The 19713-nt window shown below is 44.2% G+C and overlaps 1 protein-coding gene across 3 annotated transcripts in view; it reads left to right on the top strand.

Annotated features, from left to right (window-relative positions):
- Positions 1 to 19713, top strand: part of Wdr37 (WD repeat domain 37) — a 166667-nt gene that overhangs the window by 144378 nt on the left and 2576 nt on the right. For all 3 annotated transcript variants that reach the window (XM_050178407.3, XM_050178406.3, XM_072288258.1), the window contains 7 exons: positions 3044 to 3232; positions 7172 to 7356; positions 9170 to 9218; positions 9308 to 9490; positions 11173 to 11311; positions 12361 to 12495; positions 14966 to 15077. In XM_050178407.3, coding sequence (XP_050034364.1) covers positions 3044 to 3232; positions 7172 to 7356; positions 9170 to 9218; positions 9308 to 9490; positions 11173 to 11311; positions 12361 to 12495; positions 14966 to 15077 — 992 coding nt within the window. The remainder of the gene's footprint in view (positions 1 to 3043; positions 3233 to 7171; positions 7357 to 9169; positions 9219 to 9307; positions 9491 to 11172; positions 11312 to 12360; positions 12496 to 14965; positions 15078 to 19713) is intronic.

Here is a 19713-nt window from a genome sequence, read left to right as displayed (position 1 = left end):
TACTTGACAGAGTACGTGTGTGAAACGGCGTCCTTGTCTGGAACTCGTATTGTTTTTGTTTTGTTCTCTCACTCTCCTCCCCCTCCCCCCCCCCTTCTGCGGTCGTTCGCTTATTTTAATGCGTCGCAACCGACCCTGCACCCCCTTCTCAACGCACGACCGGTCCAGATGGGCCATGCCCGATAGCGCGCGTGCGGTCGGACTTCGCCTACACTGCAACCAGCCACCCTTCCGCTCTCCGCGTGAGGAGTGGAAAGGTGCGTGCTAGGAGGCTTGCTGTGCGTCGGATATTCGGGTATATTGAGTCGGCAAACTTCATTTCCATCGCCTTTCTCTCTCTCCCCCCCTCTCTTTCTCTCTCTCTCTCTTTCTATTATGTTTCGCACACTACCTGTCCGGGAGAGCCCCATTGTCTAAGCGCCGCCCAAGGTCGCTCGCACCAGCCTCGCTTCACGCCATCACCGGAGCGCTCCACTTCCGTGCAGTGCAAGGCAACGGAGCCTAGGGCTCGTGCCCAGCCAATCAGTAACGAGATCCGGCGCTGCACGTTCGAGAGAAAGTAAGAAGGGCTCGCTCATTAGTGCGCTACTAATCCTTCCGTGAGGTTTTCGTTCAGTCAGTCACCAGATCTAAGGTGGACCTGTGGAGGAGCCCTTCTTCTGGTTCTTTTTGCTGCATAGCTCACGCGCAGTGCTGCTTTCGCTGCACTGCGCGGAAGTTGGTCAGGTAAAAGTGCGGCGTTTATTGCTCGGAGTGAGAGACGAACGTATTGGTCGCTCGGTTCGTCGCTCTCTGCAACGAGGAATCAAAGGTAGAGCGTTTTTTGCGCGTGGGAGCAGATCAGTTGGCAAACGGGGGACGTGGGTGGGGAACAGAAGCCGGCTCGCAGGCATTGTTTACCGTGCACCGGTGCACGGTCGATACGAGCGCCGCGAATGACCTGACCGTGACCCGCGCTGCCGTGCGCTCTTCGTGCGTGCCGCGGAGTGGACCCGAGGTCCGCGCAGCGGCAGAGATAGCGCACGCGAGAGATTAGCGTGGTGTGGCGCTTTATGTAGAGGCTTAATTGCGCGGGCGCGATTTCATCGCTAATCCGCACGGCGTATTAGCGGCGAGGACTGCTTGCGGATTACTATGCGCGCGAACGACGGCTTATTGCGTCTGGAGGAAACTTAAAGGTCGTCTTTTAGCATTTCCGAGGCTTTGCAGACCGCACAATCATGTATGATGTGCTTAACAGACGTGAACAATGGGATGACGGAACACGCCTAGCGCAACTAATCTAATCAAGTAATCTTGCAGCAATGCTCTAACTCGACTAGAAGTAGTAGAAGCTTAAGCAGTTTTAAACCATTCATTCAACCTCTTATACGAAAGTTTTGCTTTCAACCGATTCGAAAATGTGTTTGTAAGTAAAGCCTTGGCGGCTTAGCAGGCGATTTGGGCGGTGTCTGCAGTTGCTGCTGGCAGAACCGTTTTAAGCGAGCACGAACAACAGCTTTTGTCATTTTCTGAAGGCATTCTAACGGCAAACAGGGTAGATGCTGTAACGCGAACTAGCGCTATGCGACGACGTGCAGAGGTGCAAGCCATTGCAAAAGCTTCAGACAGGCGAGCTGCAGCTTTAGCAGTGCGTCGCGCTGTCGTAGGGCTTACTGTATGGGATTCTTTGTGATATTGACCGTACCTGTTTTCGATACAAACGCCCTACTTCGTTGCGTAATACGCAAACGTACGTTGGGACGCTGGACTCAACCAGATCGACGACACAAGCGAGTAAATAAGTGGGACCAAGAAATGAAATTTCGTATGCCTCACAAGCTCCAAAGAAGCCAAACAAACATGGTACACCGAATTCGCCTTGGTGTCGCATTTACCAGCCTTTATAGACATCTGATAGGTTGCAGTGATACTATCCCAAGTTGTGAATACTGTCAGGTGCCAGCGACACTTGATCACATATTTTGCTTTGTCCCGCGCACACCCAAGAACGACAGCAACTGGTCTCTTCCATTGCAAATGTCGGTGAGAGGCCGCTATCAGACGAGTTTCTTTTAGGTCTTTGGCCTAATGCAAACAGAGCAGCGTTGATAACAAGTGCCGCTATAGCCTTTCTCCAAGCCACTGGGCTGGACACACGGCTTTAGAGATACCACGACGCTGTGAACTTGTATATACTCACCTCTTCCTCACACCATCATCATCATCATCGTCGTCGTCGTCAACGTCATCATCATCATCATCCCTTTTCTTCCCCGTCCCTTTTCCCCAGTGTAGAGCAGCAGGCCAGAGCAAGTTATAGCTCAGGCCGACGTCTCTACCTTTCAGTAAATAAATCTCTCTCTCTCTTTTTCCGGTGGAGAATAAAAGTCTTTAAAAATACTGAGTATTAAATTTATTCATTTTATTTCCTGCGTGTGTTCTTAGTGCTCACTTCGCCTGCTCTTGCTCTCGAGGAGCCTGAAAGCTTTCTTTCCCTCATAGCTGGTTTGTGCAGAGGTTGAGCTCGTTTCACGTTGTGCGGGAGCTTGTGAGAAAGAAATCTCGTGTGGTCGCAGCACGCCTTGGTGCGTGTTGTGAGCCACCAGATTTTCATCGAAATTATTGATTGAATAGTTGTGAGGGATGCAACTGAGTTCTAAATTTATCTTTATAGTCGCCGAGTGCTCTTGTCGTCCATTTTTGTTAACATGGGCGCTGCTTACATTCTTCGCCATATGCTAGTATTTTGTCAGGTGCAATATTTACGGTGTCCCACCACGAGTCCCTTAATTATACAGGGTGTTTACCTTGAGCCAAACTTTAAAAATATGCAAATGCTTCGTAGCTGGCCAGATTAATTAAGACTGATTTTGTTATTAGGCAGAATGCAAAGAAAAAGAAAAATATAGTATCTCCAAGCAGCGTCAAACAACATTACCTTGGTTCAGTCCAGCTACGTGGCATTTGTATGTGCATCCTGTATGTGCACTGAAACTCTTGTGATTTGTAAAGGTAGAGACATGTTTTCTTGTCAATTCATTTCTCTTTTTCTTTTTTGCAGCAAGTCAGCTGTCACAGAAAATAAAGAGTACATACAAGTTGAAAGCTTCCACCAGTCGCATCGTCTCGAGCTTCAAGACATCGAGCCTCAGCTGTCAGCTGGCTGTGAGCTACTTTGGCCATCGCGATGGGGTCTGGGAGGTCAGCACATCACGTTCGGGCCTCTTGGTCATTGCAACAGCATCCGCAGGTCAGTGTTAAAAAAAAAAAAAATGCGTTCTGTCTTTCTAATTTTTAGGCCTACCGCACGTCTGGTGGTGGAGGCGCCCTGCCCCTTCCCCCTCTCCTTTCCCTTTGTACTGCTCGCACGTTACTCCTTTCTGGTGCGTTACATGCCTCATATCCTAATGCATTCTTTCTCTCACTTTTTGCTTTACTTAGAAAAAGCATTAGGAAAGTGGTACAAAATTTCATCACATATTTTTTATTCAGTGGATCGTTGCTGAACCACTTCAAATAGTATGGCACCTTGATGTCCCCGACCCACACCAAGACATTAATTATTAGGTGAATATTTCAGAACAAATGCTGAGAGCAGCATGTGTTTGTGTTTGAAACTGGTCACACATTGCATCATGGAAAATGTAGGTGGTGGTCATGTGCTACCACACACGCCATAGTTTTCTACGAAAATTACTAGAGAGAACTCTGGTGCTGTCATTGTTCAGCTCACCGCTACTAGGTAAAATAATCTAGTAACGTTGGTTCAGCTAACATTGGAACGATGGGTAGTTCATGTATCTGTCTTATATTCGTACTAGTGGTTTCAGACATTCTTGTGGCACTATTTTTCGTATTTCATAAGTTCCCAATCAGTCACCAATTTCTAAGCACGACCAGGTAGTAAGTCGCTGTGCACATGCAAATAACTGCGAACTGCTGCATTTATAAGACAATACTTTGTTGAAAATGGTCAATTTGCAAGGTCGCAAATCTTTGTGAAGTCAGAGGGACAAAGTTTAGGAAAGTCTACGCACTGCCCATCAATCCTGTGCTGGCTGAACCCCAGCACATTTCCAGCTCCCATGGGCATTAGTGCCACTAGTGCCCTCCACTAATTTTTATTGCGATGGCAATTATATGGACACTGCAGGCGCAGTTCTGCCGTCTGCGTCGCCGTCGCTGCGCGCCGTATGTGCGAGTGAAAGCGTGCGAGGGTGAGTCGGCGAACGCTGTTCAATCTCGCGTGCGCGAGCGAGGAACGCGAGCCGGAAGCGTGCCCTCTCGTGTCGCGCGCGAGGCACGGGAGTCAGGCGACAGGTGGGAGGGGGTCGGCGTTTTTCTCCGGCGGCTTCTAGGGTGCCTCGATGTCCTCCTCGCCCGCCACGCCCTACAGTGCAGAGAGTGTGGAGACATCCGCGGCGTCTACTACGGCTTTGGGCACGCGAATGGCGGACGCCGAAGCAGACGCCTGCGGATGCCGTATGGACGCCTTGCCGGCGCTCGTGTGTGGTAGTGTCACGTGCAGGTGTGCGCCGAGCTGCCGATTGTTCTCGCTGCACCGCTGACGCAAACTGATGGGCGAGATCGGCGCGCCGTTTAAATAAGACTAAAGATTTCTTTAAGTCGATCCAGCTTCGTTTGAGATTTTGTGTTGTCTTGTTTAATTATTTCGCCCGGCTCAAGCATAGAATCATGTCAAGCGAGGAAGCAGTAAAGCAACACAGTACAAGCAAAAGCAACCCTGGTCTGCACGTGTCGGTGCATGCGTGTTGTCACAAGTCAGCGCAACGTGCGATTTCGAAACTTCTTCAGTAGCGCAATATGGTGCAACGTGGACAAACAGCGGCCTCGGCACGTCGGAATCGTGACTTGAGGGTCATGGGCACTGTAGTTGTGGGTAGTATCGGCAATGTCTGAAAGCGGCATCAGCACGAGAGATGCAGCTTGTGGCAAGATAGAGCCCCGATGTGTTTAAGATGCCGGTTGGAACTTTTCGCATTATTCCGACCTTTGCATTTGAAGGGGTTTTTCTACATTTCTACACGTAAAAAAAAAAAAAAAAACATGCTACATATCTACTGCGTGGTGCTGTTTTATTGTAGCATTCATACAAAAATTTAATGCAACTGACACCGCTAGCTGCACTCAAAAAAAGAACTCTTTCTTTTTTTTTGGCGGGGGGGGGGGGGGGGGATAATCGTGTGTGCGGGGAAATAATTCACCTGTAAATTCACCAAATAAATTCACCTGCTGCAGAAAAAAAGATTCTTTCAATTATTTTTCTTCAGTGAAAATAGACGTTATAAGAAAAGTTACATAAGCGAAGGGTGATTAATATTCTGAACAAGTGGTTTCACTTATTGTCCAGTCAGGAAGGTGCCTTATAACATCTGCTGATTTGTCGAGACCTTGCGGGCTGAACCCAGCAAAAGTTGGTCACAGAATAGGTCTTTTTTTTTTTACCTAAAGCATATTGTACAAACAAGATCTCATTCAGAACAAGTGGAAGCAAGGTTAACATATCTAAAGAGTGTCACGTGCGTCGGTGCTTACATAGCAATTCTAGACGGATTCACTGACTTTTTGCTCAATGGAAAAATCTCATATAAACGAGGTATTGGAAAAAAGAAAACAATTGCAATTACGACACAAAAAATAGCAAAGCTCTGCATATTCATGGAGGAAGGAATGTACAAACACACTCAACATAGATGCCTTTAGATATGTGCGCAATTTTTTTTTATATATATGTCAGCTGAGAAGCAAAAGGTTTATAAAAAATTTTGTATTTCTCTCACTTTCAGCACCTCTGTATTCGGTCCCTCAGCCCGTAGTGTGAAAAGGCCAGAATTTCAACCAGTTTAGCAAAGAAGGATGTAGCGAAACAGCGTTTTAAATTTGTGGTTTCGGTTTCCACGCTGCCGACGGTGCTGCTGCCAACAAAAAATGGTAGTGCGCTGCCGCCGATTAATGCCTGCCGCCGACTATAAACAGTCACTACGTCGCTGCCGGTCGAATCCGACATGGCGCACACCTCTATTTGTGTGTCTTGAAAGTGATCTGCGATGTTTGCAGAGTGTGCGCGGTGCCAGTAGCTTCGCATGCATTGTGCTTTCGACGTTTCATTCGCATTGAAGCGAGAGATGCATGAAGGCCAGTTCGCTTGCTGCTGCCGCGATTCCTCATTCCAGCATTTTGACAGCGAGTTTCCGTGCTCATCGTGCGAAATGTCTTCATGTTTTCCTGTGCGTGCGTGACACCATGCTTGTTAATTCAGTTAAAACAAATTGGCGGGCTATTTGTTTTGAATCTATGATAGAATGTGCAAGTGCGACTAAACAAGGACGTAGAAAGAAGCACATACACAAAGACAGCGCTGTTTCTGTGTGCCTGTTTCTTTCTACATCCTCGTTATGCCACGCTTGCACATTCTGTCATTGTTAATTTAGTTAGTAGGCGAATGTTTACAAGTTTATACAGCTGATAAAACTACTATCCTTACATTGTGCAGCTATCTACTAATTTGCTATCGCAATCAGTGCTTCGCCTTTCAGGTGGAACTGCAATTTTGTGGGAAGCTCTATACCACACACCACTGACATGTACACTAGTCTGACCAGTATATCGAATGCAGGTCACGCCATGACCCAAGCCATTGCAGTATGTGCAGAAGCTGCTATCAAAATCATGAAGAAGAAAAAGCTTATATTGTGAGCCTGTTTTGCATAAGGGCACAAGCTTAACATGGCAGAATAAAGAAACATGGAACTTCACAAACGGAATATACGGCCAGTGTAATGTAGCGATTCCTTTTGCTCGGTTATATGCCACTTTTACCATACACTGGTCTGTGCTGGCTAATCCCATTAAGAGCCCGGGAGAAACGCCACTCTTACCCCTGACAAAATGTGAAAAGGAATGGCATTGGAGTAGATTCGTTACACCATTCTGCCAGTTGTAGCGGGATCATAAGCCACAAACGCAAGAAAAGGAGAGGGTAGGATACTCCTGTCTCTTACCTTATTAGGTATGGCTTATGCAGAAACAGAAAGGGTAAAGGCACAGTGGGAAAGCTTGAGCAACTTCTGCTTAATGTTGAAAAGCAATAAATGTCAATATCAAGCTTATTCTTTTTTTGTCTCCTCATGTCTTATTTTTCTTTTCCCTTCACACTCCAACTTTACAGACCATACTGCCAGACTTTGGGACATTCAGACGGGCCAGTGCATTGTGCAGTATGCGGGGCATGAGGGTTCGGTGAACTCTGTGCGCTTCCACCCAACCCAAGACCTGCTTGTGACAGCCTCGGGAGACCAGAGTGCCCACATCTGGAGGGCTGCCACATCAGCAGCTGCCGCTCTGGATCTGGTGGTAAGCTCACTTTCTTGTTTTCCTTTTTTTTTAGCAGAGGTTCTTTTTTAGATTTACAGAAAAATATTGCAATATGAGCCTCAGGACATCAACTAATGTGAGTTAATATTGTCGTCGTCGTCGTCGTCGTCGTCGTCGTCATCATCATCATCATCATCATCATCATCATCATCATCATCATCATCCCGCTTAGGTCTATTACAGAATGAATGCCTCTTCCCTTTGATGTCCCCTCAACCCTGTACTGTATCAGCAAACTCCATCCTCTATCTGCAAATTTCTTAATATTGTCATCCATCTAAGCCTCTGCTGATAGCATTTTTCTTCCTTAGCACCCATTCTCTTACTCTGTCTAGCAGACAAAAGATTATCTATTCTATGATTCTATTCTAAGATTCTATTCTATTCTATGAATTACACAATGTGCCACCTCCGCTTCCCTTTGATCTTAACCAGGATATCGGCTACATTCACCTATCTCTCAGCATTGCACCTATTGTTTTCCAATCAATCATTTATTGTACGGTCTGTTGAGAGGGCTGTAACGGATGTAGCGGTGTGGTCCTTTTTCTATTTCAAGTTGCCCTGGTCAGTGTTTGTCTTGACTGCTTGCTCTCTGATACCTTCTGACCAGTTGACAAAATGGTACATGTAGTACTGTGAGTTATTGCATGCTACACTGAATGTGTGAGTTTTGGGTAATAGTACAGTGTGGTGTAGTGAAGGGTCCTCAATGAATGAAACACGTAAATTTAGGGCTCGACCTTCGATATACACTGCATCCAGCAGTGCAGTGTCACTTGGATGACAGTGACGAGCATGCGAGTCGCTCATTAATGCTAGTAGCCCTCGTTTAACACTTCCTGGCAGTTAAAAGCTACTCAGTGCACCACTGTTGGCCTTGGATTGTAACAGCGACCACGCTTGGATATCTCTGCAAAACCGGAACACCATTCCACATCAAAGAAAACTAAACCAACTTGTTCACATTTATTTCTGGCCACGGATAGTATATTCGTATGAATAAAATTGTAAAATGATAACTGAGTGAATATTAATTACAGTAATTGTTTATTTATTAGCTCATCAATCCACGACTGAAAATGCCTTCTGGCATAACAAAAATGCTTGTATGGGCTCTGCATAACAATTTTTGAGCACCAAATTCAGCCTATCAAAAATCATACGTTGGACTTAGTAGGAATATGCTAATTGCACATCATTCGTTGAGCAATGTACGAAAGCTTCTTGTATGTTATGGCTTATAAAATCAGCACTGGTTATTCCTCATTTATTTTGAAAAGGATATTTGTGAGCTAGCATGGGATTTCTAGGAAGTTGGGGATACTGACCTCAAAGTAAATTGTGACAGTAGTTGTGGACACAGTATACAAACTTTTAACATAAGACTTCATGTGGTCTGTATCGCTCTGATGTCTTGGTGTCCTTAAACCATTGTCTATTGTTTATCTGTATTTGAGCACCAAACCCATGTTGCACCCAAGGACGATGTTCATTAGAAAACATGAAGCCACTGTACTCATGATCACAGCTGACTCCAGGGTGTATAGTGGGCCTCCTGTTGCACCACAACTGCTTGAAAACTCTGGGTAGACATGCGAACTTTCATAATTACCCCAGACATCTTTTTAGTACCAGGAATTCTATGAGCATGATGAAATGCCCCCAGGGTTCAGCAGGATTCACACTCTCAGTGGCTTCATTTTTTACGAGGGCTTTACCTATATATGTCATTGACTGCTTCTTTTGAACAGATTCACTTGACGATTACCGCATTTCAATCTCTTCACAGAAAGGGCATTCATCTGAAGATGAGGTTGACCTTTCAGAGAAGGAGGATGGTAAGCACAGCCTTCTGGAAATTATGATGATGTCAAGGGAACTGTGTTAATTCATCATTCAGATAGTAATTAGTTGTCTTTCTTTTCAGATATTGACTCTGCAAGCAATGTTCTTGTGATGAAAAGCCCTTTGACTGAGCTAACGGGCCATAGCAGTGTTGTGATAGCATCCGACTGGTTGTCGGGTGGGGACCAGGTGATAACTGCATCCTGGGATCGCACAGCCAATGTCTACGACGTTGAGAAGGGAGAGCTTGTCATTCAGCTTGTTGGTGAGTTTCGTGTAGCTTATCTGGTCACTTGCAAGTGCTTCAGTGTTTTACAAAAGGGATAGCGTAAATTCAGTTATGTTCGAAAGCCCTTTCTTATTGCGGGTGAGTCCAAGTTAACGGGCTGGATTCCTGGGTGCAACAGCCACATTTCAATGAGGACGAATGCAAGAACACTCGCGTACATATTTAAATTTAGGTCCATAATAAAGAATGCCAGCTGGTCAAAATCTTCCCACTATGGGATCCCTCATAATGCACTGTGGAGTTTCAAGACATTAAGCCCCGCAATTCACTTTTAATGTGAAAAAATTGTATGTCCCATTACGCGAAAATCCTTCGGCGTCGGTGTGGTGGAAAGATGGTACCAAAAATGGCTGATCGCACAAGGAGTGAAGATATGTATAAAAATGCTCAGATTGTTGTCACTTTTTTCAAGGAGGTTCCTGTAAACAAACTAAGTTAATCGCTCTGAAAAGAAAATTTGGTAAATTTTGGTCCGAGTTGGAATTGAACACGGGCCTCCGGGGCGCGGAATTAGCAAGCTTCCCTGATGCCACAGCGGCTTCGCAGTTCTGGCTGGCTAAAGGTGTGGCCTAGTGCATGCCGGGCATGTGACAGTGAAGCCAACGGAGAGGAGGTGCTGTCCCCAAGTAGAAGTTCTTGTAGCATGTGATGACCATAGCAGTCAGTCTGTAAGAGAAATATTGATGTGTATCCCCCCAAAAAACTTCAAGGGCTATCAATGAGATTCTTGCGACAGTAATTCCTAAGCATTAGTTTTAATCTGCTTTTCCCGTTTTGTGCATTCCCGTTTTGCATGTTAACGTTTTGTGTAGACTGATGAGACATGCTAGACTCTTTGTCGCATAGCCTTGGCATTCTTCCGTCGATGCTCTTGTGCCGGATCACTTGTACTACTCGTAGAAGGGGCAGTGTCCATTGTTACCTTTAACTATACAGTAGACGGAACACAAAAGCAGCCACTAATGTGATTATCTAAATGTGTGACATGTGTCTAGACTTCCCCGGGAGCGAAGTGCATCCGCTGATGGCCGAGTGCCAACTGTACAGGCTGCATTCCAATGTGCTGCGACACCACCCCTTCTTCTTTCATTGGCTCCGCACGAGGTGGCGCGGTACTCCGTTGGGTCTGGTGTGCATGACGTATGAATCACGCTTCCCCTTTTCCCCTCCAGCTGCGCTGCGCCTGTGCTGTGCTCTCTGCAGCATGCTTCCTCTCTCGTGTGATCCTCTCCCCTCTTTTGCCGTATGTACACAAGCTGACAGACAGGTTTCCATTTGCATGAGTGCTCGAATGCTAACACATTAATTACAGAATTGTGCAGGTAATTAAGAACACTAGATTGCACTGTTGTAAAAAAAAGAAGAGAAATTTCGAAAAAAGAAAAAACATTACTCTAACCTTCGCAAGCTTGTGTAGAAGGATGAAGGTGCCCTTGCACCATTAAACACCATCAGTCATCATCAGTCAATATGGTTCTATAATACGCAAGACATATAGGAAATGCTTCCAATGCAAATGTGGCAATATTTTATGACTGCAAGCATTAGCTCTTGGTTACTCAGATTGGTATAAACTTTCTGTCTATGATCTGCTGTATTGGTTTTTTCAACACCGGTCTTTTTTTTCTCTGCTCCTTCTGCTTGCCTCTGGCGAGCAGGCCATGACCAAGAATTGACCCACACCAGTGCACATCCGACACAGCGTCTGGTGGTAACGTCCTCCAAGGACACGACGTTCCGCCTGTGGGACTTCAGGGAGCCAATACACTCGGTCAGCGTGTTTCAGGGCCACACAGAGTGAGCAACCCTCTTCTCTAAACCGCTCCTCCCACCCTCTTTTTTTGTTTGTTTTGTTTATTGCAGATTCTTGCATTTGCTCTGTACTCGGTCTCACCAGCTCTGGGCAGTGCAGCAAAAGCTATGGTTTGCGTCGGCAATTGGAATAGAGAACCAGAATAAGGGCTTCTTTATCGTTTACCTTAGATTGCCCTCTCCACAATCTCGACTGAATGGAAGTTTCGCGGAAGGATCTGCGGTACACAAGGCTCAAGCCATCCTCCTTTCTCAGACCACACAACCAGCTCTTGTTACTCATTAGCTGACACAAGCCTTATAGCCTTTGTTGCAGAAGTTGGTGAGGTTAGGTGGAGCATAGAAATCATTATCTGTACGAGAATGCTGAAAGTCAGGCTTGTTTATTATTCGTGGTTGTAGGTACAGCGCGAAGTAAACAAAATGGACAGGTTATGTGTACGCTGTTTAAGATTCAGTATGTAACACGAATCAACTAAGAATGAAATTGTGAAGGAGAAGGATAGACAATTGCCTCTGGAAAGGGCATAACATGCCTGCCTACTTGCTGGGAAAAAGAAAGGATAAAAAGGGGCACATATTGGATTTGCCTCTCAATAATTCACTCTAATAATTCAAAAATCTCAGTTGACACAAGTCTCAAAATTTTGGCTGGGCCACTGTGTTTTCAGTGCATTTTGACCCTGCATATTTGAGACGCTGCTCTTTTATTATATTGAAAGTTTTTAAATTGCACATTTTCAGGCTTTCATTATTGTTGTCATTAGGGATGGGGTTCTCTGAGTGAGTAATTCACTTCAGCTAAAAAGGTACTAGCAGTGGGATTGGGGCAGCAAGTTATACTCAGTGCAGCTTTACTTATTTACCCTTTGTAGGTGGTATTTGTACAGATGGTCAAAATTATGCTTTAATTACTGGCTTTCAGCCTCTTGCAGACCAAATTTACTGCGAAATATTTACTATGTCACTTCACCACTCATAAAGTGTCCCTAAACGATTTTTTTTTTTTTTTACCCACCACATTTTGTTCACAGGGCTGTCACCTCTGCCGTGTTCGCATCGGCAGACAAGGTTGTGTCAGGAAGTGATGACCGCACGGTTAAGATCTGGGACTTGAAGAACATGAGGTCACCGCTGACAACAATCAGGCTGGACTCGCCTGTTAACAGGTAATCATACTCGCCCTAGGGACAGAAATGAACTTTTGTTCAATCTTGCATAAGACGGAGGAAAGTGTGTTTCACTGCCAATGTCGTTACATGCCTCATCTCGCATGGCTCTGTAGAATCTCGGAAGGGTTTGCATGCGAGCTAGTTGGTAAGGATCATTCATATTTAAAACATGTGTCTTGTCCGTGTTTTGATCTGTAGAATCCACTGCTGCTACCACTTTGTCAAAAGAAGTGAAGCCAATGCAGCGGATTGTGAAGCATCTGGTTGTCGTTCTGTTGCATTCGCACTTCTTGAAAAACCTACCGCAGTGGCTATGATGTTCTGTTGCTCGGCACGAGATCATGGGATTGATTCCTGCTCACCAGTGTGAGAACACTCGTGTACTTAAATTTAATTGCACACTAAAGAGTCCCAAGTGGTCAAAAGTAATCCGGAGCCCTCTCCTAAGGTGTCTGTCATAGCCCCAGTGTTGCCTCAGAGCGTTAAACCACGCCAATCTGTCAAATCAATTAGTATCGCTTGAAATCTATACTGAGTGAGGCAAGCTCTTGCGGTTGCCCTCCTAGCTTATGATCATGTGGTGCTACATAGACCCAGCTCTTGGCGCATTCTATAGTCTTGGCAGCACTCGCACTTTAATTGCTCTGCCTGTTTCAACAGAGGCTGTACAGCGTTTGTCAAAAGTTTTGGAGTCACTGATTGCTGGATTAGTCATGCCATGGGGTACACACACTGGGACTGCTCTGGAGCATTTGTTGCTCCAGTGTACAGGAGATACAAGACAGTGTTCCTCTTCGCTTCCCCTGAGTTCGAAATGCATGGCGTGCCGCAGTGTCCAGGATTCATATACTCGTCTTACTGCTTGTGGAGTAGGACCAGAACTTTTAGCAAAGACGATACTTTAAGACATTGCATTGTTAACATCTACAGACATATTAGTCGGATCCTCTAACATCATCAAATGCATTTTGAACTATGGTTGCAAATCTTTATATTGACATGCGTACTTGTTTATCTTCTTTTTGGTGACCACATTTCACCAGCTAACAAATGTTAAAGGTAATTTCTCAGCACAAGACACACCTGCATGTATAGGAACATTATGAATTGGTGTCACCGATTCCATCTGTTGTCTATGTTGTCGCCGAACCTTGTGTAATCTAATTGCATGCATGGTATGATTATTGTTGTATATTCTGGAAAGCACACGAACACCAGCGATTACGCTAGAATCTACGGCAAGTCATGTACAAAAGGATGGCACGTCTGACCCGTGGATCAGATTTCGACACTCAACGCATGTGCTCGTCACTGTCGTTCTCCTTGAGTGCAACTTGCTTTTGTGAGCACAGGTTGTCCCAATAAAAAGTTAGTTTAGTGACTCGCCATTACACCACAGTCTGATTCTTTATCGTCACTGCAACATGACAACATGCGTTGTTGTGTATTGCCTTCAGACATTCAGCTACCACATAGCTACCTTGTCTTGGTCTCAAGAGCTTTGTTGAGTTGTCGGCAATTATTTGGATAGCCTGACTTATTGCAATGCAACACACTGTATAAGTAAATTCGAAAACTAATGCAAACTAAGTTTGCTTGAATCATTGATTAGCAGAACATAACCAACGTCTTTTTTTTTTGTCAGTGTTTTTAGTTTGTCTTTCAGAATGTATAATAGCCGAGATTATTGCAGATCCAGTTTCTGTTGAACAAAGCTTTCCTTATGCAATTAGACCTCCTTGCGACTGCACCAAAAACAAGCATTAATGAAAGTATTAATATTTAGGAAGTATCATATACATCTTGAAACATTTCTTTGGACCTGTGCTTCTAGTTCGAACATGAGTAAAATGAAGTGTTTTAGTAAAATGAGTTTGATAGTACACAGCTAAGTGATTGCTTTCGGCATCAGTATGTCACCATGAGCTCAGTTCTCTCATTGTTGCGCACAATATTTAAAATTATGAATGGTTTTGAGCGGCTAGATAGGTGCTTTCCAAGTATGCTTGACATGAAACATTTGATGTTCTCATACCTGACATTACTTTAGAGAGTTCTTGCGTTACACAAGTCACAGAAGACTGGAAATCCTCAATTGGTTCTGCAGCTGTGTACTTTTCATGATTCTGAATATGCAAGAAATGTAGTAAGACTATATTTACTATGGAGATAATTAATTGGCACCTGAAGGGGATGTCCAATATATTTGTGATAAGCATATATTCATTACAAGTTGATATAGGTGAGAAACTCCTCAGATTTAGCTCATTATATCCTATAACTCTTTATATCTGTGTTTGTTGTAACGAAATTTGGCTATTTGTGCACTTTGGCTGTTTGTGACCTCTGGCACCGTACATTGTCCTATATGGTTAGATGGTCCTCTAAGGCTAGAGGTACAGATGACCCTTTGCATAAAAGCCTTGCTGGCTTCTTGTTAATTTTACTCTCGCTTGTTTCCTTCTAGGCTTGCCATCTCCAACCAGAATGTCATAGCCATTCCGCATGACAACAGGCAGGTCAGGCTGTATGACATGTCTGGCGTTCGTCTTGCAAGGCTACCCCGCAACAGCAGACAGGTATGATTACTTGCGATTTTGTCTACGTTTATGTCCCTTCTGTTGTTAAGGCCTAGACATGACCGATTCCATTCTTGTCGACTAGCAGTTACTTTTTGTTTTGGGACCCTTTAATTTTCTCTGTATAAATGGAACACAAAATGAGACAGAATGAAATGTGGTGTGATGCGACGAATGCTGATTGTTGCATCAACTGGCAAAGCAGCCTAATGACAGTGTCAACTGGTACTGCTGTGAGGGACTAGTTGTTTTATCAGAGACGGTTACTTTTGTTCATAAACTAGAATAGTGTGGCAAAAATGGCATTTCAAATAACAGATTGGATGCTCCTGAACAGCTCTGAACTCCTTTGATGGGGTTGTTCTTTTGTAGAGTTGTAAAAAGTAAAAGCTACTTTTCACCAGGTTTCTTGTGTATGAAAGTAGAAAATGTCCATTCACAATCACATTAGCAAACATAGAAACTTAAATATTTCAGCATGAATGCCTGTCTTGGTACCATCCAAAGGCATTTTTAAGGGTTCTTTAAAGAAGTACAGACACTAAATAAACTTTTTACTGTTTTTGTCTTTTGAATGCTGCATCCACAATCATTGTCATTGAACTGCAGTGCAACATTTGTCAAAGTACACTAATTATTGTGCACCTAGTGACGAAAGTTTTTGACACAAAGAACTTATGCATTATGCATTTTAATTCATAACACGGCTTGCAGTTCCGGGTTGCAGTGTGATTTGCACACCTAAACACGTTTCGTTTCAGCTTAAGGAATGATGAATTTTACACAGCAAACTTTCTTGCGGATCCCCTGCACCAAAATCGCTGCAGTCAGAGCAACTAGAAATTTGGCTAGGCTGACTCGGTTTCTAAAACTTTCAAACCAATGTGGGTTATATTCGCATTTGATGCTGCAAGAAAGGTGTAGGAATTTTACTAAGCGCACAAAACTTGTTGCAGTGGCAGAAGGATTTGAAGATACATGTATGTGCTGTATGACTAGATACCAGTGCTAAAATGTGCGGCAAGTTCTTTTTCTTACTTTTTTTTTTCATTTTATTAGCAGCATGTTATTAGCATTAAACTGTTTATACGGTGTGATCACTTTAAAATTTTATGGAATTTTTAAATATTGCCTGTGGCAGATAGCATAATTCGTATCCTTGAGCTGAATTATTCGAAGAGGCAGACATTACTAGCATGAGAAATCGAAACACATATTTTAACTAATCAACAAGAAGGCACTAATTAACTTCTTAATTACTTTGTAACACATATTGCAATTTACTAATTGTAGCCGCTGAGCTTGCAAGACATATTCACTTGAAATAAATTTCCAGGGTGACGCCAGTTTCGGTATATTATTTCCTGAAGTGTGGGATGAAATACATGGGTGTCCTAGTTACTGTTGTGCTTCAATGCATGAAAGAGTGTTTTGTTAAAAAAGTAAGTGGAACAACACTGCATTTTTATGGTGAGTTTAATGCGTCATATCTCCAACTAATGTCATTCTGGAAATTCATTCCAAATGGATACACCTTGCAAACTCACTGGCTATGATTAGTAAATTGCAATATGTGCTATAAAGTAATTAGTTTGGAATAAAATTATAGATTTTTTATTAATTAACTGAATATGTGTTTCGATTTCTCATGCAAGTAATGCATGCCTTTGTGAGTAATCCAGCTAAAGGACTAGAATTATGTAATCTGCAACAGGCGTGAGCATAACATGTGGTAGAGTTCGTGAAAATTTGAAAATGTGAATCGGTACTTAACGCAGAAATTTATTTAGTTACTTGCGCTCTGTCCTGTCCCACCTTTTTTTCCGTTAGTCTTGTTAGCGCTAGTAACTATGTCAGAGTGAATAAGTACTTCTTAAGATGTGTCCCAGGGTGTCTACCAAGCTGACATTTCTGAATTGCCCGAGTTTTCCAGGTTTTCCCTGAGTGCCTTTGCAAAATTTTCTGAGTGTATCAGAACTTTATTTTATTTCAAGACAGGCTGACACTATGTCGCCTGATGCTGTCACTCTCTGGTAAGCATGTTAAAATATAAAAATGGACTTAATCCAGTTTAAATAGTCAGGAGCAGTGCTTATTCTATATAAAAAGAAAACAGATGGGAGGGGTTAGTAAAATGCACAGTGAATAAAATATCTTCAAAAAATGGTAAAGCCCATTGCAAATCGAGTCAAACATTTTCATATATGAATACAAAGAGATGCACACCGAAGCAAATGCTTTAAAATATGAGCTATTTCTATCAACTATAGCAAGCTCATTGGTATGAGGCCCGAACTTTGTCACAAGTGAGATTCTCTTTCAGCAGCTGGAAAGTCAACCTCAACTGTCCTCACATACTCGCAGCCCGTGCACAATGCCTCAGTGTTGCATTTCACTGCTTTAAAGAGTTTATTTTGATTTGGATGAGGGACACCTGCATCTTGGCATCTGCCAACACCTTGTTTGTTGAGCTCAAGCTCCTTCAAAGAAGCAGCAGCGCACTTCCTTCCCCATTCATTCGTCAGTGTGTCGGTCCTTTCTGTTCTCATTTTCCTTCCGCCGCGCGTTCACCCCATGGACCATTTGAAGCATCCTCTTGGTCAGTTGTACAGCCAATGTCCAACTTTGCAGGCTCCCTAAGGGCTGCAAAAATGTCTGAAAAAATAAATGCATGTCTTTTACTGCGCTTAAGGGCTCAGATTGCGCAGATACGTCCGAAAAGACTCTGAAGGCCTGTCAGTACGCTTATTAGGCATATCGGTGCTTATACTGCGACAGGAAATGGCGGGTGCACGCGTGTATAATTAAGGAATACAGACTGTGTCCCGTGACAATTGCCCCTTCCCGCGGTTGTTATGCTTCACCACAATACTTTCGCGTATGTTTTACCGTGTAACATTGCTGTATTGAGGCGAAGCTGACATGGAAAACGGCATTAGCCAACACGTTGTTCTTTCCGACCTTCGAAGTCAATTGCGAGGATTACAAAGGCCCAGTCGGTGCCATTGCTGACAGCTGCAAATTATTTCAATGAACAACATGGAACCAATCGACAAGAAGCTTAATAGTGAACGTCGAAGCAGCTAGACCTAGCATTGTTGAGGTGGTGGCTACAGCTCTGCGTGCGAGAGCGCCGGTTTGAGGCGGCGAGGTAATAAAAATGGTGGCGGTGGTGGCATTGATTAATGCCGCTATGGCCCTGCGGTCATGGCGAAAAGTCCAGAAAGTCAGGCGGCGAAGGGTTCCTGCGTCTGAAATTTCAGATGTTCTTACACATTGCCCCTATGGTGTACATGCAGGTGCCAAGAAGCAGTCCGAATTATCGGGCATGTCTAAAAATTGCGAGCCCCAAAAATCGGTCATTGACCGTTCACTGGCAACTTCTCCAGCCGACGAAATGGCATCAAAGATGATTCGTTATGATTCCTCTCTGTTAGTTGAGCCAGCATTAGCGCGACTTTCGTTCCCTTTCAATAAAATATTGCAGCTAATATTTTAAAGCACAAATTCCCTGAGTATTTCCAGACTATTAAATATATCTGAGAACTCCTGGTTTTTCTGGTCAGTAGACACCACCCTGTGTCCAAGTTTACATTGACAGTGAAGCTGTTGAGTGGAGATTTGCAATGGTTTTTGTGCAGCAAAGGCCAGCGTGTGACAACATGGTCAAAATCAAATGTACAAAAGGCATACCACAATGAATTGCACTTATGAATATCTCGCGCCACATGAGTTGCACATTCTGTCAGCGCACCTTTTGTGAGTAGTGGGGAGTTTTTTTCAGTGTCAGACGGCAGCACATGCCGGCAGCATCTATTTTCTCCATGCACATGTTCCTCATGCATGTCAGTAGCCAAGTGGACAGCACAGAGAGTGACCGGCAAGGGCAGCGCTGGACGTTGTGGTTCTTGTGGAAGGAGGGTGTGAGTGCTGTGGAGACTCGCCAGTGTGCGACAAACAGGCAGCTTCCCAAAGATCCGTCTACAACTGGGTGGATGGCTGGAAAGCGGGCTGCATGTCTGTGGTGAAAGGGACCAGACCCAGGCATCCGCCAACAATGCCCGCCCCCACACCAGTTGAACAACATCCAAGGCACTTGCCGCAATGGGCTTTCATGTGCTGCCATACCCACTGTATTCCCCCCGACTAGGCCCCTTTTGACTATCACCTGTTCGGAGCCATGAAGACACCCCTGTGTGGTCGGAATTTCGTTAACGTACAGGGGCTGTAAGGTGCTGTCTGGGCACAGGTGTGCAGCACTCAAAGAAGTGATTCCAGGAGGGCCTAGCAAGACTCTCTCACTGGTGGGATAAGTGCACTGTTCTCAAGAGTGATAATATACACAAATCGGGTGTTGGAACAGATATATAAGGCCCTTCTGTGTGATGAAAAATAAAGTGCAAATCATTATGGTAGACCCCCCCCCCCCCCCCCCCCTTAAATGCAATGGAATGTTTGGTGAAGCACTGAATTTGCTTTGACATGTAATGATCAATGATTATAAAAATTACCTTGCATGTATTTCATTCAAATAGACAACTTATATGCAAAGTTTTTGTAACCAGTAATTGACAATTTTTGCTTGCCACATTGCAAACATTGCATTGCTTGCATACAGGCTCCAAGTTGGAGGCCA

The sequence above is a fragment of the Dermacentor andersoni genome, chromosome 5, assembly GCF_023375885.2.
Source record: "Dermacentor andersoni chromosome 5, qqDerAnde1_hic_scaffold, whole genome shotgun sequence".
NCBI lineage: Eukaryota > Metazoa > Arthropoda > Arachnida > Ixodida > Ixodidae > Dermacentor > Dermacentor andersoni.
This window is presented reverse-complemented; position numbering and strand designations above follow the sequence as displayed.